At 34.4% G+C, this 25,593-nt stretch overlaps 1 protein-coding gene across 1 annotated transcript in view; it reads right to left on the bottom strand.

Moving 5' to 3' along the window:
* DACH1 (dachshund family transcription factor 1) overlaps window positions 1–25,593 on the bottom strand; it is a 383,360-nt gene that overhangs the window by 171,556 nt on the left and 186,211 nt on the right. The window contains 1 exon segment of the mRNA XM_039886825.1: window positions 6,765–6,926. Within this exon segment, the coding sequence (XP_039742759.1) occupies window positions 6,765–6,926 (162 nt within the window).

A 25,593-nucleotide genomic window follows, 5' to 3' on the forward strand; every position in this document is an offset into this window, starting at 1 on the left:
TTTCAAAATCAAAGAATTTTAGAGGGTAATTGGCTATCAAGCTTCCTATTTATTAAATAAGAAAGCTGAACAATTAAGAGACTTATCTCAGTAGCTAAGTTATTTATTAGCTACATGATGACTAGAACTAAATCTTCTGACATATTTTGTTCTCTGCATCCCTATCTAAGCTGGTAGATGCATCTAGGACTTATCTTGGTCATGTAATAAGATGTTTCAACTTTAACATAACAATTATTTTGATAATTTTGTTTTAAATTAGCTATTTATGCTTTATATGTTCGCATTAGGTTACTTATTTAAAATATTTAATGAAGAAAAAGTACCAGGAATATTAAACATTTACAAAAGCATTAGAATTTATAAAAGAGTAGCTTACTACTTTTTAGTTTTTTAATGTTGGGACAAGCAATTTTGTTTGAAATGTCAAGATATGAAGACATCTTTTGCATAGGGAATGATGTGAGCCATATGGCTTATTCACAATCAATTGAATAACAAACCATGGCAGTTCCTACATTTTTGAGTGATGCTTATGTGGTCTTTCCATTAAAATTCCACCAATGTGTCATTTGTGAAAAGGTTTATGTTTGGACATACTTTCCTTACCATATATGAAGTTACAGAGAGCAAAAGAATCCATTAAAAGTGTTTATATATAAACTGACAGCTATCAGTTCTCAAATATTTCTCATTGCATGTGTCAGAATTTTTCTGGCCTTTTAGGGTAGTCTTGAGTAATGTTTACAAGAGCCTGGCTGTTGATATCGTTAAGTTTTACTCATCGTACAGGAAGAAGGATCTTAAAAATCATTGTTAGGCAGAGAAACATTAAGAAAGTTTAAAAAAAAAACTTTCCATATTTAATCTGTTAAACAATGGCAAATTTCTTATGAATCAGTGATACTGTAATTGAACTGGAGACATTTTTAGAGCAAGCTTGCTTTGGCTTTTTCACCCTCTGATTTGGAATCTGCTCACAGTACTGCCAGCTTAACCAAAAAGGATTAACTCTCATATCCAACTGAGAACACAGATAATTCTCAGTAATTGGTAAAAAATGAAGATGAATGGGGCTGAGAGATAAGGAGCAATTAGCTCATCAGCAGTTACAGCTGTGCACTCAATCCGGATCCATCTCTTGAGTCTCGGCCCCTTTTAAAGAACCTAAGCAGAATAAGCATAGGACACCCCCTCCCCAAAAAATTGCTATACCTGCCCATCATTTCTCTAGTCTTCCATTTTATTTCCTTACTATACAAAGACACCTGTCATAGCATGCTATGTAAATTACTACCTCTCTCAGGACCTATGTCTAAAGCCAATCTTCTTTTTAAACTTTTTTTTTATAACAGAAACCAAATGACTACTGTAGACACTCTTAAATTCCCTGTCAATCGTTTCATTATAGCAGCATCATCTGTTTGAAAATATAAGCAATTCCCTCATCTAATTATAGGAAGGATTTGAAGTTCATTAACATCGCCAAGGCAGAGAATCCAGTGTGCAACTGCAGAGCTCTGCTTGGTGGCCTGTGTTCTCAGTTTCCTTTTATTTGCTTTCTCAAGGTCTCCAAGACTTTTTTTCTAAAATCATAAAATTATTTTTTTCCTTCCAAATAGACACGTGGGTTAGAGGAAAGGAAATGACTACAGTATAAACTATTCTATTTCTGCAGGAATGGTTAAAAGAAAAAAAAAAAAGAAAGAAAGAAAGAAAGGATAAGGGGATGGTCAGCCAGGGAAGATAATTTTATCTCCCTGTTTGTTTGGCATTTTTCTTTTCATCTATGTTGTTTTGTTGGTTGATGGACAGAAGTAAAGAGTAAGGAACACAGTTGAAGAACACAGCTGTTAATCCCAATCTCAAGTTCTTGTTTTCACTTGAAACTCCTAAGTCTTTGTGACTACTACAAGTTTGAAAAAATGAAAAAGAACCCTTTATCAGAGGCGTATGAAATGTGTTCGGGTTTGTGGATCACCACATCAGTGAGCGGTCTCCCACTTATGTTCCTTGGTGTTCAGAACCAGAAAAGACTGAAGTCTCAAGATTACTTCACTTCCTTAAAGAAACAACAGCAGTTGGGGGTTACGACTACAGTTTAAACAATAAGATTTTCTTGGGACATCTGTTTTGAGATCACATTTTGAATAGATATGAACTCATTTCCTACTAAGCAACCAATCTACTATTGTTGATAGCTGTTTACCAGTTCTGTGAGTCAGATATTAGCTAGTGGCAAAGGTCCCTCTTAAGTCCTCCGAGTATTTTTTAAACTGTGTACATAGTGTTTTCCTTAAATAAAATGTTAAGAGAAGTAAAAATGCAGTCTTTTCCTGCCTCTTGGTAAATTATAGTCCACAAAGTCTTGCACTTGGGAATAGTATTTAATGTATTTATCTTTAAAGAGTCATTTCCTGTGTTGTCATTCGTTAAGGGAGTAAGATATTAAGTTTAGCAAGTATTTAAATACACAGAAACTATTAAGAGATGCTTACTATGTCAATATTTATATATCATTTCAAAACCAGAAGTAAAATTATGTTTCCTTTATTTAGATTAAATCGATTGTGATTAATTTAGTATCCTCAAAAATGTGCCTGATGCCAAAAAACGCAAAAAGATAAGCAGATAAAAACGCAGCTATAGATTCTATGGAATTGACCCTGGGTTCACCGGTTTTAAATTCTGCCTTTTCATTATCGCAGTCCCAATTTCCAAGAAACGTTTTTTAAGCTGGTTATGTAGATCAGGTCTTAAAGCAAAAAAATAGCAATTTATCTGGCCTGGATGTTGTGGATAGTGTTGCCACTAAAAAGAATCCAGGACATTTTTCCTTCTTATCTGCAGTGTAGCTCATATCAGCCAACCTGTCACAAGATAGTACTTGATATAAACAAGAGATTGCAAAGACATCTCAGTAATCAATATCAGGATGGCTACAGTATGGAAACCCCAACCAGTGCATATCATTTGTCTCAGCATCTATTTCTATGGCCAAATGAAGCATTAATTCAAATCATAAATCTATGGTGATTTAAATCTGGGAATGAGCACCTGCCTGCTTTAATGATTTATTTTGTACATTTCAGTAAGCAGGAGATTTGTCCATATGAACTGACAGGTCACCTTCAGATGCCAGGAGCAGACTGTTTATCACCATGCAGACTAGCATCTCATCTTAGCAAGTAAATATTAAACTAAAAGAATCCAATTGATTGTGGATGAGGGAGAATGGCGACACGGCCATATATTTTACTCAGCATGCTGATGCCTCAGTCGGCTCTATCCTGAGGTCCTCAGTTCTTCTTAAAGTGATCATTCTATTGGAAGGATGTGAGCTCAAGGTTACCATGCAAAATTGGGATATACCGTAATTATTTGTCAGTGTCAAAGGTTTCTTTAAACATCCTTTTCTGGCTAATTTTTACATTGCATATTAAGAACTGCAAAGAATCATCTATAATAAAAATATCTCTTTACCTGACCAAGCTAAGTCAAACCAGACCAAGCAAAAACAAAATCTGTTTTCTGGGGCAACAAGGATTTATTTACAACCAAGGGGAAAAGAACTAAAACAAAAACACAGTCATGTTCTTATGTAGGGAAATGTAAAATGTTTAACAGAACTTGTGAGCCAAATGAGTGCAAGAGAAAAAGAACCCTGGATTGACTTCAAAAATGTCACTGGATTTGGGCAGAGCTAAGTAGCAACAATACATCATTTAAGTAGCACCTCTCTCAGGGGTTTCACTACTTCAAAGGGCCAACTGATAGATTCATGAGAGCCGTAAGTTTGTATTCTGAAATATAGGCCTCTGAGATTCTTGGGATTCCATTTGGAATTTCTATGCTTCAGTACGACTTCTTAAGCAGCTCATGTTAACTGATGCTCCTAGAGGATCCAGTGCTTCCTGTTATGACTGCCCACACACCTAGCCGTCCCGCCCATGGACTGTATTCCTCGTGAGTGCTGGGACTGTAGCATGATTATTTTTGGGTTCCTAGAATGAGCTAAAATCAAACGTACAACCAAATCCAAATGACATAACAGCTGGCTGTACCTTAACAATATCTAGCAGAGAGAATAGGAAAACAGAGGAGGAAACAGTTGATGACTGTGAAAAGAGGAAAAAGGAAAATTTTCAGGACTGCGAGTTTGGAGAAATAGTAATAAAAACAGCAAAAGCAATACCAAAATGAAAAATCTTACTGGTCACCAAGCAAGGTGATAAGCAGACACGTAATAAACAAAGTGATAAACACTTGAGAAATACAAGCTTTAATTCCCACGACGTAGATGGTATTATTTATGCCATTTTCCAGGTGTAGAATGTTAGATTCAGAAACTTTACATAACTTTCTAAAAATACAGAACAAATAATTAGCGAACATTTACCAAGAGGCAGGCACTGTTCTCAGAATCAGAGACCAGTGTCACGTAAAGCAACAACTATAACCAACTGCTTCGACCTATGCAAGCACAACCCCACCCTCACCATTGCCTTGTGCCCTTCCCCAAACTCTCTTTTCCTGATCTCTAGATAATGAGGGAGGATGGTGGGTGCTCTCAGGAAATAAAATAAGTCATAAATTCTTAGAGGACAGCCAAATATAATAAAAATGATGACGATAACATCCCCCTCCAAATCAGCTATAGATATCTAACATAAATGATCTACATGACTTGGACTAGCAACAGCACCAATGTTAACATAATCTCAAAATATTAAAACCCTCTAGGACAATTCAAATAAATTTCTGCTCCTGGTTCAAATTGCTATTGGATGGTGTATGTCCAATCTGCAAAGCAATATAAACTACGAGGTAAATACCTTAGTGGAAGAGAAATGATTGCTTTTAATTAAAACATAAAAGAAAACTCAATATTTTTAGGTCATTATGATAGCCTATGTACCCAAATAATTAAGATGAAATACAATTCAGTCAGTAGGCAAATGTTATTCTGTAATATCGATTATTAAATGTATGTCAGTGCTTAATTACAAGCCATATTCTCCTTATCTTCTGTCTATTGGTTTCTCCAAAGTCTACTGCTGCTCTGTTGCTCAGGAAATTTGAACAAAGATATGTGTTTTAATATATTTTGCTTTAAATGTTATTGAATTGCATAATTTGTTTATCCCTCTTCCTAACACCAACTATTAAGAACACTGTGAATTAAAGGCTTATTCTTCCAAACTTTTGAAAACAACCCAGATTATATTTTAAAATGATAATTAAAATTTAAAGTGGCCAATTATTTGTTTTTAAAGGTATCTAATATTGGATATTTTACAAGCTAAAGTCAAAGACTTGTATTTTTTTAAAAAAAAATGTACTTAATAGTTTTCAAGAGAATTATAATTTTTCATTTTACTTCAGTAGTGTTTAACTTTTAAAAGTCTAAATGTATGTCTGTAAACTATGACCTAAACAATCTGCTGCCTCCTCCTTCTCACCAGGAGCACCATAAATGCAAGCGCCGACGTTTTCCCTGGTTCCTCTCAGCTCTAGGGCCATGTCTTTTGCTCTCTTCCACGTCTTTTCATCTTTCTCAGAATGGCCACTACCTTCTTTCTAACCTACTCTCAAATCAAGCCCATACGGCCACTCCTTTCCTATATTCCTTGTGGAGTTCTGCTAAAAAGTTCTATTATTCCCTTTTTCAATTTAGAAGCTACCCTTGGGCATCACTAAAGTTGTGGTATTTTGTGCTTAGTGTATATATTTCAAAATGACCTCCCACCCTAACATTCATGTCTAGTGTGTGCTTCTATAGAACTGTGGCAAGAGAGATTAATTCTAAAATCCACAGTATTCCTTCATATATCCCTAACCAAATGCCACTGGACTGAAAGTAGAGAGCTGTTGATTATCTAAAGAAATAATCTGTTAAAATGATGCAGGGAAAAGAAAATTTAATTGTACTGCCATGAATTACTGTGTCCCTCGTGGATATACGTTGGATATAGTATGTTGCACATATCTTGTAGTATCCAAATTTCTCTTGTTAAATTATATTTTGAGCATGGTTTCTACATTTTAAAGGGAAATGATACAGTACAGTGGTGGAATAAAATGTTGCGTCTCACCAACACACAGATGCTAAAGATAGCAATAAAAAAGTTAACTCATATTCGAAATCAAGTTTGATAAAACAAATTACCCAAATGAATTCTGCAAAGAGAAAGCTATTCCTTTGGTTGAAATACTGATTGTAAACTTTTCATCTCTTTCTCTATACCTCAAGAAAGAAAAAAAATCAAGAAAAATTAGAGTTATATGTTTAATATGAGAGAAATGTTTAAGGGTTGTATGTAGAAAGAATTATCAATATTATTCTTATTCTTGGCAGCACGTGAAAGGATTGTTATATGTTTTGCTGCTAATGCAAATTTCTTATCTGATAACAAATGCATAAAAAATAAAAAAGATAAAGTGTGAGGTTTTGTTTGTAAATATTCTTCTACCACCTTACCTATAATCCATATTTTAAACTTCTGATTATAAAAACTTATTTGTGTTATGAAAGATGTTAACTGGATGCTTAGAGAAGTTATAGACATAAAGTTGATCTTATAATAAAAAACCTTGGTAATGATTTACTTAAACTGCTTGTTATTAGAGAGGCAAAATGCATACTGTATTCGAAGCTAAAAAGTACTAAACTTGTTGAATGAGTCACCGATAGTTTGTTCTGGAAAAGAAAGTAATGAGGTAGCAAAACAATCACAAACATTTGCAGTGAACATAAAACTTACCAACACTTGAATTCATGTCTCCGTTTTCAGAATCTGCTCCATGTTGATTATTACTGGCATGATAGTTGCTCATTGCTTCTAATTTGATTTTTTTCACCTTCATTGCTTCGGCGATAGCTGCATTGGTAGCAGCGGCAGCTGCTGCAGCTGCTGCTGTCAGACCTTAAAAGAATAAATTAAAAATGAGGTGATTCAAAATCTGATTTTTCATGTAATAGTCCATGTATTTTATATAACACACATACAAACATATTAAAGTATCTGATTCCTTCATGCAACACTCTAATAACATATATTCATTCCCAACTTGCCAATGAAACAACATCGATATAATAGAGAATGTGCTTTCTAAACTCCCAAATTAAATATTAGCAGAAACATAATTCATGCGGAGGATAGTAATAGAAATGCAGCCAGAATGATCTCTCAAATAAACCAATCTGAACATGTCATTCCCCGCTAAAAGTCCTCTACATCTGCATAAAGGTGGAAAAAATCTGAGCTCCTTAGCTTCATTCATGAAGCCTTGCATTGAGGAGTGAAGCTAGCTCATCACCCAAAGTTTCCTCGTTCTCATGCTACTCTCCAGCTACACTGAACATGCCACCGGCACCCACACATGCCCTGCCTCTTCAAGCTTTTGCATGTGCCATTGTCCTTATCTGGTCTATCCCTGTCCCACAACTCACTCCCCCAACTTTCCATCCTCTGGCATTCTAGTCCCAAAGGGGACAGTTTTATCCACTTGGCCAAGTTGTTCGTCCAGAACAGTCTTTCTCTGTTCAGCCAGAGAACAGGAGATAGGAATGGACGTGAGATTAGAAATAGAGTTTGAGACCAGGTTACAGGACAGAAAGCTAAGGCCATCCTTTATTTATAGGCTAGACATAGCCAGCAGAGGTTTTTGAGCAGGGAGGCTTGTTTTCCTTAACTGTGTGAACTTTTACCAAGTCAATTCACTTCATCTTGGCATCCTTACCAAAATAACAGGCACCGGAATGCATGAAAGATGTCTCCTTATTGTGAAACTTTATAACAGTCTACAAGAGGATATATACCATCACCTCCACGCCCTACTCTTTGCTTCATAGTTTCTGACTACAGTGCTTCAGCCTGGTTTGAATTTATCTGTGTGATTTATTTCTACTCCCAGCTGGTGGATTAGAGACTGAACAACTCTCTCCTCCTTTTCCTCCCCACTAATCATCGCTTCTAGTTACTATAGCAAATAAGTTATAGCCTCAGGAAAGTCTTTTTTCCTAGAAATTACTGCTGTTTTTAGAGGTTAGGAGACCTCACCTTTCCTTCAGATCAGACTAAAAAGGCCTTGACGACTTTCACTTCAACACAAGACCTTCAGATTGGAGCTTTGCATGAAAAACTGATAACTGCCCCCTAAAAAGGCACTGATCTAAATTCAAAGAATTCATCTGAATCTGGACTGAGCATTTATCGCCTTTTAAGTCCCAAACTTGAACTGATTCTCTCATCTTCCTATGATTGAATTTTCTCCCCAGTTACTCATTTCCTCCAAAGATGTTTCAGAACATTTTCTTTCCTGTTCTCTTAAAATTCTCTTTGTGTTTTTCAGCAAATCTCTCGTCCTCAACTCTGCCTTGTCACAAATGTGCACATCTCACTTGTCCCTTCTCTGCATTTACTGGTGTTATTCCATCTCCAATTGATGACACTTTTAGGGTTTTATCTTTGATTGATGCTTTACCTTGCTGTGGGTAAATATAATTCTATAGTATTCCAATAAGAAAGACAATTCTAGTTCCTCAGTGAGACAAGTCCATTCATAGCTATGACTCCTGCAGGATATCATGAGCTGGCCACAGCTCCCTCAGCTACAAGAACTCTACTTTTCTTTAACTGACTGCATTAAACCTTGACTTTTAAAATTACTTTTTTATAATTTTATTATTTATTTAATCTTATCTATAGTGCTCTTCTATCTTCCCATTTGGCGATTTATTTCAGTTTTACATTCCTAATAAAATTCCAAAAGATATAGCATATAATCTGTGTGTCACACACATTTAATTCTTTAATAGCTTTCAAATTCAACCAATTTTATCCATTTCGACTGGCTTCTCCTAATGCAAGCTGCCACATTTCCATCCCTGGAATCCTGCAATAGCCTCTTAACAGCTTCAACTTTTCCCATCTCCAATCTCTTATTATTCATACAGCAAGGAGTCAACACAACATCATGAAAATGAAAATCCAATCATAGCATTCAATGACTGCTCTTAGGAGCAACCTGATGCTTTCGCCTGGCTGTCAGGACCCTTTGTGCACAGTTCCCTGCCTATCTGTATAATGTCATCTGTTCCCCCAAGTTCCCTTTGCTCTCTGTGCTCCAGACACATAGGCCTTCTTTCATTTCTTCCAGTGGACTACATTCCTCCTTTCAAGCCAGACTGCACACATTATTCCCACTTTTTAGAAAAGCTCTTAGGTCCCCATCCATGCATCCATCACATGACTTAAACACTATGCTTCTAGGAGTAGCAGGCTAAGGTTCCTGATTCTTCAGTCTACCTGGAAAACAGTTATTAACATTTTAAGAATCAGCTCAAGTCTCACCTATTGAAAGAGCTGAACTTTCCCACTCCACTCGTAAAGAGTAGAGCTAGTGATCTACTACTCCTTGTATTCTCAACCCTGCTGCATGAGAGTTTGCCATTTCTTGTGCATTAGAATCACCCAAGGAGTTTTTAAAACATGCAAATAGCTGAGTTCTACCATCTGAGATTCTGGTTGGGACCTCTGCATCTCTATGTTTTTAGTTGATTCTATTTGCGTCATTTTAAGGTGCAATCTGAGAGGGGAAACATATCATTTTTTGGTACATTTGTACCATTTTTTTTGTACAAATGGGGGACTGTGGGGGGTCACTTTAGGGCTAGCTTACCATCCTTAGATTTTTGATGACAGGAATTTACACGAAAGCATGTCTGCATCTTACAATAAAAGATTATTAACCAAGCAGATCACCGTTACAGTGGTTTTCATGAGTGAGTTTACATGAAAATCAACAAAGAAATGTTAAAATACAAAATCAGGTTGAACTAAGGAATCAGAGTTTGAAACGTACTGCTCTAGTGTGATGCACTTTGTAAAAATGAGTTGTCATGTACCTTTCGTCTACACGGCAGAAGCAAAGAGGCAGCCGAGTCCTGCAGCACTTCTCTGTTATCGATGCAGGTCATGCATGTTTTTAGCTCCAGCCACCACCTACATATATAAATCTCTTTGGTATATACAGTAATTGTTACTTAAATGGCTTGAATAATTGTTCCTGATTCTTTCATTGGTAAATTTTTAACCAGATTTCTTTCTCCCATTAGGGGAAAATATATATGTATCGGAATGAAGGGGGCGGGGAATGAATGAATAAATAAACTCTTACACTCTTACTCTAAGGAATGATTAACCCATCTATCTTACCTTACCGACCTTGCTTTTTTTACACTCTCAAAGAACATTTATAGTATCTCACGCACCAAAGCAAAAACATGTACTGAACTGAGAAGTCAAATGTAGTGTAATTTTATTTTAAAAGATTTTAAATCCAACTTTGTCATCAACAGTGAGGAAACTTTGACGTATTCTTAAAATTCATTTGCCAGTGTTGAACATAATAGTTTGAGAAATATTTTGTTTAAAAAAGACATTCTCCTTCAGAGGAAGAGTAATAAGTCATTCACTGTGCACTCTCAGTCCTTCAATTGGCCTTCAGGGAAGGGATTGTACATCAAACTTAAGCTAGAGCCCATATTTCGACATCATCGAAAACATCTTGGTTTCTTTTTCTTTCCTATTTGATCTTAACAAACACTATCACTTACAATTTAAAAGAATGAATAGATTTTTAGACAGAATTTAGAAACACAGCTTGTCATATCATTGTCTGAGTTATGATATAAACTCATTGCAATGGACTCCATTCTGCTCTGCTCCATCAGAGAAAACTCTATATATAATCTTTTAAAACTAGCTTTGTGAGAAATTATTTTGATCCTGGCTTATAGAGTTCTTGTACTTTTACTGTCACTTGTTGGTACACCACTAAATTTTTTTTTTAAGTTCTTGTTGATAAACTGACTAAATGGAAATTACTAGTTGTCTAAACTCTCTAGCATGTAAGAAGTAAATACATGGTGTTTGAAAGAAAAGCATTCCAAAAAGCCATACACACTTTGGACAACATTCATTAAATTTATCTGGGATACTGCAGCAAGTTATATATTCTTATGGCTTCAAAATCCTTATCTCTAAAATCAGACATATCAATTCTAACATCAGACGACGTTGTGGAGAATATAGATGAAATGAGGCATGCAACACATGGGCACACACTAAGCCCTCTGCAAATGGCTGTAGATATCGTCAAGCAAACCACGATATCTATCATGTTCTTTTATTTAGTTTTGCCTTTGTTCAACTACTCATAAAATGGAAATATGACAAAAGCTACCTAACAAAGTAAAGTGAAAATTAAGCCATTTGACAAATGGAGATCTAAAAACCATGCTTCTATCAAATTATTTGATTTAGTAGCCTACATTGATCAAATTTATCATAAAATCACTAAATCTCCACTCTGTGCTATGTAGATACAAAGCCTTCGCTACTTCAAATTCAATATCCTAAAACCAATCCATAGGTTTATCATTTAGAAGAGAAACAAGCATTATTAGCACTTAAGAGCTTTACTTTACTTTGCAAAGATAGCATTTTCTTCTGCTTTCGACTTTTATCAAAACAGCCTTTAACTCCTTCAAATGCCATTATACAATCCTGATCGCTCTCTTTAAAAAGGGAAAAGTATCCCCATTCTATTTATTTCAAATAAGTTAGTACCCCTAGTTATAAAGAGTAGATTACAACTGTAGATTATAAATATCAATAAAAAAGACATATTGCTGTCAAATTCTTTCTCTGATCTGTTTGTTTGCTCATTAACTTGAAAGGTCCAATCTTTGATCTTTGGTTTCAAAGACATCAAGATGACTTCCAAATGTTTGATATGTTGTCTACTTTTACATCACATTCCATATAAAATGCATTTTCCAAAACCTAACAGTTAAATAAAATGAGTTATACGCAAGAGATAGTCAGCGTTCAAAGCTTCCATATGATAGGCTTTTTATTAATCTCTGTCACTTTACCCAAATTTAGAAAAAAAAAACATTTTAAACATGTAGTAGATTATAGCCAATGATAGTTATTATTAATATTCTGGAATTGATAAGTTATTTATGTCTGGCATTCTTCCTACTGATTATTCAGGGAGACAGGCAGCTTATAAATATCTCATCACTCCACCGTCACAGAAATTTCATCGACAGTGCTCAGGCACAGCTATTAGCAATATGAATCTAACCATTACAAGAAGGAGGAAAATCGAACATGTGGCATTAATACGCAGTCCTGGTTCCTAACCATCTGATAGGCAGATGGTGTGAAGCGGATTCTCCAGCTGAAATGAAGGGGCACATCATTTAAAACCTTGTTTGCATTCTAACTGATATCAGTGCCATATTGATATACATGATACATCATGGCAGTATTTGAACAATCTAGTTTGTTTCAGTCATAAATGTTTACAGCCTTGTTTTTTTAATCTTATAAGCATGTTCAGAAGAGTGTATTTTTAATTTATGAAACCTATTGTTTACTTCTGTTGAACTAGAAGATTAGCAGAAAGCAGGAATATTAAATTACTTCAACCAGAGCAATATAACCAAGACAGATGAATATAACATCCTTTCAATAAAGGATGTTAGTAAAGGAATTTTAAAATTAGCCCAGGCATTTTGTTCATTAAATACACTTATTCATTTAAACCTTCTAGCCTTTTTTTCCCCAAGTGGCATACAGAGAAACTTAATGCTTTACATAGTCATTCATTTAAAATTCTCACTGTGTGCAATTAATCTTGTCCAACAATTCAATTCAGAAAGTAAAACATCAAAAAGCAGAGTCCAATTCAACAGTCATTACTGTGAAGTAATCTTTCTGTTCCTGACAGTTCCTATAAACTCTTTGCAATACTCTGTTGAAGGTGCATTGTAAGCTCCATATGAGTTTGAATTACAACTCAATTGAAATCACTCCAAGTCTTAGAATAACTCTTGGCTCAATAATAACAACTTGAAAACACCAGTACCTTTTTCTTATTCTGTTTCCTTCCTACACTTATTGAAATATCAGCTGTCTAGAAAAAAACTGATACTAATTTTCAGTTATTTTATTTCTCAATGCTTTCTAAATAAATGAAAATTGTGATTGAAACATGCCTGTTCTGACTCTTAAATGATTAAATAACAGAAATGTTAAGTAATCAGAATAACTAACTTAATTGTGAATCAGGGTAGACTGAAGATTTTGAGTGTAAATTTGTCTCCTAATGTCCATTAGACTGACTTTTCTTGCCCTTTGAAACACATTTATATTCTGCCAAGAACAGGAAAATTGATCTTTGAGGGCATTAATAGAACACTCTTTATACCAATTTTCAGTTTTTCAGTTGATTAAATTAGATTCTTAAAATGTTTGGGTTAACAAATAAACCCCACTAATTTGGAGAAATGTATAGGAAGAGTTTATTATAATACTGATAATGACTAATAAATCAAATAGACATCAATGTAGCATATTCTTGTTCTGAGTAGCTTAGAATTGCAGTCTCTCAGAGTGAAGGAAGTCAGAGCAGTAGAGCAGTCAGGAGGAGGGAATAACGAGGGGGATGTTTTCTGGCCACGTGTAAATCACTGAGGAATTTCCATGGAAGTTTTTTGAAATACTCAAATTCTGATCACTAACTGATAGAATTGGGCTGAAACATAAAGAATAAAAACTTTCAAATTACTATCGTTTAAAATAATAAAACAGGTGATTTATGAAAAGTTGAACTTGGTACAGCAAGTTCTTGAATAAACAACTTTCACTTTTACTTTTTCTTTTTTAACATTTGTGCCTTTAGAAAAATATCTCTAGACATGCACATGGGGTCTAGACTTATAAAACAAGGAGACAAGCAAAACTTTATCTAATGCGACCCTTTTATTTTACTGACGACGAAACTTAGCAGCAGTGAGGTTAATCATTTCTATAAAGTCACACCATTAAATAATGATAGAGTAATCCCAATTCCCTAACTCCCCCTTCAGCATTAGCCACACCAATTCTGTCAATAAATGTAAAAAGAAAAAGACAGAACACAGTAACTACAGAGTTACTGAAAGAAAACGAATCTCCTTTGCTCAAGTAGTTATGAATTGCATAAAAAGTCAAGGTTATAGACATTCAGGTGATATCACAAGTATAAATTGACTCCACTTAGGAACCTGATCTAAATGTTCATTTGTGATTTAGTTTTATAGAATTTAGAATATCTGTCACTGAAGCAATGGTCATTAAAGTTTAATTATACATCAAACTTTTAACTTATACTACTGGTGAAATACAGTGTTTCTATTAGCCTGAAACCTATATCTTAAAAGAGTATGGAACAACAAGGAAAAAGAGAAGAGAGAACAAATTATTTTCTTCTATATATTTTGAATATAGAAAAATAAAAACAAAGTGAAATATATAAACTTTGACTCTAATTTCCTTTAAAGTACCCTCATCATTATTTCTTATTATTCTATCCTCCAATATACTGGGCATTAAATGTCCCCATGTTTGTCTAAGGCCAAATACTTCTTAACTACCTACATGACTCATCACCCCAAATTACTGAATGCCTTGACTCCAGGCAGGTAGCTCTTACTAGCCTGAGAGTAACTGATAGTAAGTGGCATTCTGAAAGAAAGTTTTCTTAAAGAGGTAACTTGTCAATATATTGACAGTTCAGGCAGTATAATAAGTGAAAAGAGGAAACAGTGTCATAAATTTACTTTCCTGCAAGAGTCACCCCACTGGCATTTTAGCCTAAGAATAATCTCCCTCAAATGTTCTCCGACACCATATAAATTCTCTTCTAAATCCTTTAATATGTCAGTAAGTCTTCTTTGTTGTCTTTTTTCCAGAATCCAGGTAGCATGTGGGGCTCTAACAGTCTGTGATTATTGGTAAGGAGAAGGGTTAAGAAAAAAGTGGAACACAGGTGGCCATTTTTACATGTAAGTCTTGTTTGGGAGAAGTTATCCAATGAGATAGAAAGAGCTGGAGAAGATATGGCCATATTTTTTATATAAATAACAATATTAGCTTTCTTTGAAGGAAACAACTCAAGAAACAAATGTATTTATACAGACACTTTCTGAAGAGGTCGGGGTGTGGGTTGGGGCTAGTCGAGGCAATGTATTCTTTACTCCTTTGTCATTAAGTTCTTGCATTTATATCAACATCTTAATTTCCATAATTAACCTACAAAGGCGATATTTTTCTCATTTGGGTACCAAAAAAATGCGAATGGTGATAGGCAAATTGTAGTGCTTGTAATCATAGTCAACTTTTTTAGTGTAATTTAGACAAATTACTTAAGTCGTCCGATTTTGAGGTAACCTTATATTTTATTGTTCAAGAAAAAACCGCTATGTTAAAATTATTTCCCTTCCGAGGTTTGATTAGTATATTTAACTCAGCTCACCTAAGAGCAGAGGCGACGGATGTCAAGGAAGAATTACCAATGGCTGGTATTATATTATTCATTTCTATTTTTAGCTGCAAAAATCATTCCAACAGAAAGAAACACTTATTTCCTAAGGTGGCAAGAAATGTGACTCTTTTGTGTATTCTGATAGAACTTTTATTTTATTTCAAAACAACAGTAAATCAAAGCAAATCTTCAATTTTCCTTATATATTTTTTTCAGCTTAGAAGCAAAGTCTGTAGCTATACTGATCCAGTCTTCTCTTGACCTAATTTATGTTGTACCATGAGATTCTATTAAAAGAAACTAAATCACTGCAGTAGATTTATTCACCTTAAATAATTTAAGCTAATTGAAAACGACCAAACTAAAACTAAAACACTTCTCTCAAGCATTCAACTTCTGCATGCCAATTAGTAATTTAAAAACCAGCTAATCACAACAGCTTTGTTAAAAACACGGACCTGTACAAAGTACACATTTCTCTACCTCCACTGGGCTGAATATAGAATTAAACATTAATTCTGAGTCTGAAAGTATATCTCTTTTGTAGTAATTAGGCAAGTCCAATAAAATGTTTTCACTGATGGATCTGTGATTTTTCTCAATTTTCCCAAATAATTTTGAAAAGTACATATAGAAAAATGAGAGAAATATCTAAAAAACTATATCCAATCACTCTTTTGACAGTGAGTTATGGCATTTCAAATCTATAACATGGCTTAAGGAAAACAAAATTAAAAACATTATTATTCTCAAAGGTTACTATATCATAATAACCAGAAACTGAACTCCTATGCATTGGTTTTAAAATTAAGAACCCAGTTTAATGTTGTTATTATTAGCATATTATTTTTTTGCTTTACTCCTTGTTAAAAGTTATTAAATACCATTTTTATTTAATCCATGTTAATAGCTACACAAATGTTATCACAAATTATACTATTCTAATTGTCCCATCATTATAGAACTCCATTTGTAAAGCCAATGGTCATTTGTCTCATGCAATTATTTAATTTTATAATTCGTTTTTTGTAATACCTGGAATGTGTAGCATAATCACTCTTATACCAATCCTACAAAGAGTTACAAAAGCTTTTTGCAGTATTTTTACCATACGTCTTTCTTATGAGAATTAGAAAATTCAAACATAACTTTATCTTGGAAGTAAAGCCTTTTGAAATATTGCTAAAGTGCATATTGAATAAAGACAACACACTTAAGCAGACTTTTCCCCCTTTAAACAGCATTCATCTTTTCAAAAGCAATAGATTCTCAGTCCGCACGAAGTCTATTGCATTATTCATTTCATGTGCAACCTCATGCTGGACCATAAATTGTGACTTTATCTAATCAAAGGAGACTTAACTCTACAGAAGGTCAAAGGTTTAATTTTGTGAAGTATTATCTTACGCTATGAGTTTAACCGAAAAATAGAAGAAGAAAAACAGCCAAGAAACTGGTAATAAATGAACCTTTATTGCCTCAGGCATTGGCCTAGTTAATAAACTTTCATTGAAGGTTTCTTTCAACTGTTATGGACAATGAGAGGGAAAAAATCTTAAATTACAGCCATGTGTGACTTTTAAGGCAGTCATTCTTTTTTATCTCAACCTCCCTAGCTCAAGGAAAAAAAAAGACAAAGAGAGATTGTCTTCGATCTCTTAACCAAAAATGTATGTTTCTAAACAGATGAAAAAGTGCAGATAAACTTTTCTAAAAGGAGAGGTCAGCTTTGAACAATATAAAAAAAATGCATTCTTTAAGTGTTGAATCTTAGAGAACAATCTCTCTAGCTAAATGTAAAACTACAAAAGGAGGAGGAAGAAATGTTGTTTTCTCTATAACTCTAACTCTTAAATTGTAGCCTCCTGCTTAGCAAAAAATGATGTCTTATTATCTTGCCATTATTCCACAAATTCCATTGTAATTTTAACATTCATTAAATATATTGTTAATAAGTACATTATTTATGTACTATCTGCCCTGTTTTAATACCAAAAAAAAAAAAATCCTCTTAGTTTTAGAAAAAAACTAGTAGCAAAATAATTCATTTAATTGTTATGCAGTTAAAATTTTTAAGAGGAACAAGTCCTTTCAGCTGGTACTCTCAACCAGCAATGAATGACCTCTGGGCAGTTTTGTTTTTCAGTATTTTCTAGAGAAGCAATGAATTGAGTCTTTCTGAACTAACAGGAGGGATTGTGTTGAGTATAAAAGTTATCATGATCTCAATTCCAACATCTTTATCTCCACACCACAGCATAAATAAAGTAGATCCTCTGTCACCCTAACAGAGTTCACATAAGCTTTGAGAAGGGGTGAAAGCCATGTTTTGCATCTTACTTTAGATGTTCTCAAACAGAAAAGAAGGAGGTCTAGCTCTGGGCTCCTACTGGAGCCCCGGCCTCCACGCCCCAATTCCACCCACAAATCACAATGCTCTCAGCAGGGTACCCAACCCTCTTCCCACCCGCGGCATTTGCACAGAACTGGGCTCTCCTTCATTCCAGGAACATGTCCTCAGGATGCTATCTCGGCCACCTTTGAATCCAAACATGATAGCTGCTCACACCCGCAGCACCAGGTGAAAGCAAGACCAGGCTCCCTACTAAGAAATACGCTCCGCACAGCTGGCAGGCAATGAGTTCTACTGGGGTCAAGATAAAGCAATTTTATGCCAGCAGCTCTGCTTCTTTTCTATATTTGCCAAGAGTAGCAAGAGAGACTTTGGAGAAAATGAAAAATACTGAGATTAAAGACATTTGAAAGTGAATTATGAATGGGAAAAAAGTCAAGTTCTACGCATAGAATATTGAGGATAAAAACATAGGTTTTCTAATAACAGTTAGATATGGATATCAGTATCTAAAGCAAATTGAGACAATTAGTTTTCATTAATTGTTGGAGAGTTTTAGAGTCATTGAGTAAGTTTTGATTTCATGCAAGAAACCATAAAGTGCCTCTCAAAGGTTATAAGGAAAAACATTGTCAAAAGAATGATTGATAAACATAATTTTTTTGCCCCACTGTATTTTCTACGTAATTGGTATATATGCCTATAGTTGGGGAACAAAAAAATAAAGAAGTAAAATACAATGAAGAAACATCAACTACTTTCTGGAAAATAAACACTATATTTGAACGTGTATAGTGAATGGCTAGTAATATACGTTTGTGGATAACTGTTTTAATAATCATAGCAAGGATAGTCATGCTTTATAATTTCAGTTTTTTCATTTACCATTTTTGAGAAAGGTTGAGGTATATTAAGAAAGTGACCCAAAGGTCAGAGAAGCATGGGAGAGTAACAAAAACAGGTATCTCAAATCTAATTCTTTATTCCGTTAGTCAAAGTTTTATGGGTTTGGGAAAGTTGTGCTTTAGTGCACAGAGGATAAGAAAAAAGAAAGATCAAGGGAATTCAAAAGATTTATTAAAAGTGCAGATGGTAACTGCAGACTAGTGTTTTAGCTAGATAGACACAATTAATTAATTGTAACATTGTGAAACTCTAAAATGCTGAAAGAACGTGCTCATGCCTGCAATGCAGTAATGTAGTAAAATACTTATAATCTTTCAACCACCAGGAGCTTTTGTTGGTTTTTTTAACCTAATCCACAGCTTGACACAGATCCTAGGGTAATGGAACACAGTTCTTTGATTGAAATAATATCTAAACATTGCTGCGCTAGCCTGGTGGCCTAATAGAAGTCTGTCTCTCCGAAACTCGAGAAATTCAGGTTTGGAAACAAACTCAGATACTGAGCTCTGCTTTGTAAGGCCTTCAAGAAAAGCCTTTGAGACTGGAATATGCCTTTTCCAGTTTAACATGGCAAAAATAGACATAAAATTTCTGCAATAGTTTTTTCTTCCAAATAATGAGACGGTCAAAGCAAATCATTTTCTTCAGCCACTAAAAAGCTTCAGCCACTAATAAGACAACAGAACAGTGTTCATTATCACAGAGGGTCTAATATATATGCCATTAAAAAGCTAAGTATTTCAGAAGTGACCCATTCCCCAGGCTGTTTCCATCTTGATATGAAAATCTGAGCATTATCTACAAGTTTAATCATTATTATAAAGAAAGTTGATCCATATACTTTGTCAATTTTAGTTGTGGAAAACTTCAAAGTGTTCAAAAGCACACTGAAAATACCAGAAAAAAAATTTATATACATACTATTAAGTAAAAAGAAATTTCTATATCATTTTATTGTGCTCACTGTACCTCTATTTGCAATAATGATAAGAATGCAACACCTGAACATTTTAGTAAACAGAAGAATAATCTGGAATGGGAAATAGGATTGAGTCCTCTTAAGCATATGGTTGGAGGATAAATGTGAATTCCTCAACAGAATTAAGATTTTGTTATAAAGAAAGGAAGTGATAAGTGGTTATTGGAGAGCAACTAACAAGGCCTGTAATAAAAGCTTATTTGGGGGATATGGAAAAAAATAGCTAACGGCCTCAAAGATAAGCCCAATTACATTGCTATTCCAAACCTCCCATCACTTAACATCTTTCCCATGCTAGTTCAACAGTTTACATGTACATAGATTCAGAGGATAATATTTTTTAAGACACTGTTATACTTTTCGTAATGAAGTCCTTGTACAGAAAAGTTCCATAAAATTATAATAGTGACCCTGATTTTTCTATTTAGAGGTACCAAGAACAGAAACATGAAATAGCACTCAATTGCTTTTAGTTTTCTTTTACACCTCCAGCTAGAGATATTTACAGAATAATGAGATGGCATGCCTATAAAGTATATAGGATGATATCCTTCATTGGACTGTCGACAATCAAATATATACAAGACAACTAGCACTAAAGAACTGGTCACTTAAACAGACATTTAAACATTTCCTGTGACAGTGAGGTGGTTAAAATTGGCGGTAATATTATTTAATGCCTTGATATGGTACTAGAAGTATTTGCCTCATGTTCTTCCTTCTCAAGGATGCAGACGTGTGTAGGAAAATTTGATACAAACTGTAGAGCTCAAGAGAGGGAAGAGAAAAGAGAGAGAAAGGACTGAGGGACAGAGAGGCAACAGCAGCTTTACAAGTTCACGTTTATTGTCATATAAGTGCTGTATGGTCCCTTTTTCACATCCCTCTTTGGAATCAACGGTAAAACAAAAATTTTTAATAAAGTTTAAAAATTAAGAGCAATAGCAGAAATGTGGTATAGGGCAAAGAATATAGGCTTTGTAGTTTAAGATTTGAGTTTTAACCTGCTCTCTGTCATTAGGTAGATGCCTCTGTTTGCAAGAACTAATTTCTGTCAGCTTCCCCAGCTATAATAAGGAGAATCCTGTTACCTGTGTCCGACAGAGTTGGTAAGAACATTAAATGCCACAGGGTGTGTGGAAAACATACATAGGTATTCCATAATGACAGTTTCTTGCCTTCTTTTGTTTTGCTATCATTCCATGATAGCAGGTCTTTTCCTTGCTTCTTCTTCTTTATTTATTTATTTATTTATTTTTACATTACTATCCCCATAACTGATGAAGCTGTCACTTCTTGTTCAGCACAAATGGCAGAGCCAGGGCCATGACATCACTCCCATAAACCTGTTCCTTTAACTGTATATTCCAGAATCAATAATGGATCTTGGTAGAAAACATATTTCTCACAAAGAATTTTATTTTATAAGTACTTGCATGGATAAACTCTAGATCAAATGTCAAGATTGTATAAATTTTGAATCCACAACTTACTAAATGACCTTAGACAACTCGCTTAACCACCGTGGTAATGGGACTTTACCCTGGTAAAGTACCTATATGCTATGGTGGTTATAAAAATTAAATGAGGGAGAACATGTCACAAATTTCAGCTGTGAACTCCGTTTATGTAGGCTATTGTTATCGTCCCCTCATATCAAAAGACACGAATATTCAGAATTAAGTATCATATAGAAAATAATTTTGTGATTCAAACTGAATTTCAATTCACATTCTAATCAAAAGGAATATAAATTTTGCAAAAAGAATAAAGGATTCACATTATCATTATAGTACACATTATTATTACAAGAAATATAATACGGTAAAGTCACATCAAAAAGGGTCCAGTTGCATGGATGTGAGCAATACTGCCTAACAAAAGTTAAATTTAGATTTTAAAAGATAAATTTAGATTTTAAATATATAGTCAGTAAACGAGCAGATTCAGACATAAGAATTGACAGGGTCTTGGAAATCTTTTCTTCTAACCCAGACACACATCGTAAATAGAGACAGAGCTGCGCCAGACCCTCTGTCTCTTCACTAACAAGACAACCACTTTTGCCTTTACAAAATGCTACCCTGCCACACATACATAGATTCTGTAAACACATCTTTGACCCTGTTAATATATTTACTCTTTTTTTTTATACTTACCTTTTATTCACATTGAAATATCCAGGAATAGTGGAAGATAAATAAAATAAGATCTATATGGTTAATAATACCATACCTGTTTTCCCATCATTCCATAGGAAAAAAATAAAACAATGCATACCTAGTTCACATAGGCAATGTTACATCTACCACTGTACTGGTTTCATAGTCAATGGCTAGTTCTATCACACGAGAAATTTCGAATTGTCAGATAACACATTGTATAAGCAGTACTTGGTATACTATAGCAGCAATTCACCAGACAGGTCACTATTACCTAAAGAGAAACATGTCTATTCTCAGAAAAGTATAATTTGTTTCCCATTTCCTTACATTATCTACTCTTAACATCGAGCTTCAATCCTACATATCCATAGATATCATTTGCTGAGTAGAAGTTAAAATATTTAATTTTTAACTTCTAAATGTGACTTAAATAAATATTTATAATACTAGATAACAAGATATTTGGTTTTCCAGAGGACATGGTAAGTATATCATATTTATAAGCAAGGAATACTCCTACCTTTCTCTCTTTGTGATAAAGGGAGAACAAATCATCTTTTAAAACAGGAAATCAGAGACTTGTAGAATTCTAGGAAACTCTAAACTCTGTCTTCCTGAATTCTAACTCTCATGACGGCATTCTGATAAAAGCTGGCAACTACATATGATCTTACAATATATATGTTTATTCATTTCATAACTAAAATTGACATCATCTTCATCATAACAAATTTGTAAGAATTATTTGATATTAATAATTCTTATGATAAATTATTTTAATTAAGGTCATGTTTTAAGACCCATGTGAAAGATACATACAAACAAAACTGGCTCTGACATTCACTTATGAAAAGTAATTCATTACAAATGAGGTAAAATTCACTGGCAATTACTTACGTGTCTCACTATTTTTTATTACTACTGAAAACTTCTAAGGTCATTTGAACTTACTGTTTTATAACCTGTTAATTTTTTTTTCCTAGAAGCAAAATGTAGTTTTGATAATCATTGTAATACAAAGTATGCAATCTCAGTAGGAAAATGAAAAATATAATGAAAATGTAGGCACTCAATCAAATATTTCTTGATTCAATAAAGAACTATTATCACAGGTCTTTTGAAAGTCTCTGAGTAGGCCATGATTTTGAGAGTTTCCAGTTAAATTTCAATCCTCATAGATATTCAATTCAAATCATAATTTATCAAGTATATACTATATTCCAGGGACTAAATAGGTGGGTATAACATGACCACTGCCATTGAAGCTGTAAATTCCATGAGGGTAAAGATTGTGTCTGGCTTGTTCATTGCGGATACGTTGTCAGCACTGAAAGCAGGAATCACCGTGATGAAGGAGAGGCTTAATATATGTTGAAGAAAGTTATGAAGAAAGAAAAGCAGAAGGAAATGAAGAAAAGATAAAGGAGAGAAGGAAGAAAGAGGGGAGGGGACAAAAGGGAGGGAGAAATAAACTTACCATTTAGTTTGGGAGACAGACACATTATCTATATACATTATATACATTATCTATATACATCTATATACATTATCTATAACACAAGAGAGAATATGTGAGTTGTGCTAGAATTACACAGTGCTTTTATTATAACCTAGGATCATGAAGTTTAGCTTAGATTAGGGGATCCAAGAAAGATTCAGGTAGGAGGTAGTATTTGGGTTAACTCTCAAAATACAGGTAGAGGTTTGGTTGATAGAACCGAGGGAAAAAATATTTCAAGGTAAATAGAAAAGTAAAAAAAAAAAATTAGTGAGCAATGGGACAAAGTTGGGAATATGTCGGACTTATATTGATAACATAGTGCTTATTGGGTAAGAAATATTGGATGGGGAGACTAGTAGGATATAGATCTAAAAAGGAAAATTGATATCACTTCATAAATGTGCTTAAATGCATTGCAAAAAGTGTTGCACGCTCTGAGAAGCCAATTGTATTTAAGTATCTTGGTCAGAACATTGCTGACCGATAGGCGCCCCAGATCCCAGGTTAACCTCCTAAGCTGTGTGGACAGGAAATATTGGGATAGAGAAGGCCATCATAGTAAGGATATAGTGTACTCGGCCAAGCACAGGTTAAGAATGCCAGAACTACAGAGGAAGAGAAGGCAGGGACGTAAGGGAAAGGACAGGCTTTAGATCATTTCAGAAAGAAAGCTTGATCTACACATAGTCTGTATGTATGAAAGGGAGGAGTTACAGACTATTGGTATAGTCTAGAGTAGAAGACGATGTGATTAACTCCAATATTCAAAATAGCAAGAACAGAAAAAAAGGCAAATTTGGGAGTTCACATTTTGAGCATGTTGCATTTGAGGTGAGGAGAGATTGCTTGAGAATAGATTTTAACAGCATATATTTTAGAAAAAATAAATTTCCCAAAGAGGAAAAATGAGAAGCCACAGCAAAAAAAAACTGTCATAATCCCAAATCTCCCAGGCCTACCTACATATATAAGGTATAGGCGGAGACTACAAGAGTGAGAAGGCAGGATCAGAGGCAGCTTTCAAGAGAACAGGAAAAATGATGCACAAACTGGATTGTGAGGGTTCAAGGATGAACGAGATTAGAAGGGAGGCAGCAAATGCTCATTATTCTCTCCAGAGGCCTGAGAACTAGACAGAGGTACATATTTCTCTAAGTAATGAAAGACTGAGGGTATTAGTGGGAAGGAGGGAAGATGTTAATTGTGAAAGGAGATTAAAGAAGCAAAAAAGATTGAAGAGAATTAATGAGGGCTGAAAGAGAAAAAGTATCAAAAGTAAAGGAATTAAGCTCTTGAAGAGGGAAGCATTCTGTGAGAATGTTTACTTCTGGTTTGGGGCATTATATGGAATCATTGGTATCTCAACAAATGTGTAAATTCACAGGCTGATTTGATTCCATTCCTTTAACATATCTTTAAGAATGCAAATGAAAAACTGGAATTATAATAAATTTTTTAGTTTGAGATTTCTTTGCATCACAAGATTCTGAATACATGAAATTATTTGAAATATAATTTTAGGGAATTGCAAGCTGTATTTGTACTAGTATCACATATACATGCAAGCACATATACAGAGATTTTCATGTATTTGGAAAAAAATATATTTATAATGTATATTCATGAGTCCAGACCATGTCTTATGCAATATTTTATCACTAGCTCCTGGCACTAAACATTCACTAAATTAATAAACCCTTAGTGAGTTTTTTCCAGAAGTTCTAAGAAACTACTTAATTGGCATTTGTCATGCTAGATTGTATTACAATTTATGTTTCATATGACATAGGCACCTAAAAAATGCACATGATTGTAAAGATTATATATGAGGCTCATTGATTGACCTTTAGAATCAGCAAGGCACTGGGCCACACAAATGGAAAAGTGAGGCTATCTCCTGTTCACCTAGATGATTAGAAAGCAAGTCTGAATGCTAGTGCAAATTTCAACCCTGTCAGCACTTTTAAATGGTGGCTCTTTCTCTAACATTCCCGGACCCCACTGCAGACTGTCTTTCTATAACACAAAACTAAGTCACTCTAGTCCTCTGCTTTAACATTTTTGACAGTGCCCATAGCCTACAACACGAGATCTAAATACCTTATTCACAGCCATATTAATGCTTCCATAATCTATCTCTTACCTACCTTTCCAGATACATCATCAACCGGTTACTACTCTGACCCCACTTTATATTCTATGCAAATCCATAGAGAACTATCCTTCATTTCTTAGTGTCCGATCCATTTGCATTCGCTGTTTTCTTTGCCAAGAATACACTTCCCTTTTCTTTTATGCATAAACA

Source organism: Pteropus medius, unplaced genomic scaffold (genome assembly GCF_902729225.1).
Source record: "Pteropus medius unplaced genomic scaffold, Ma_sr-lr_union100, whole genome shotgun sequence".
Taxonomy (NCBI): domain Eukaryota; kingdom Metazoa; phylum Chordata; class Mammalia; order Chiroptera; family Pteropodidae; genus Pteropus; species Pteropus medius.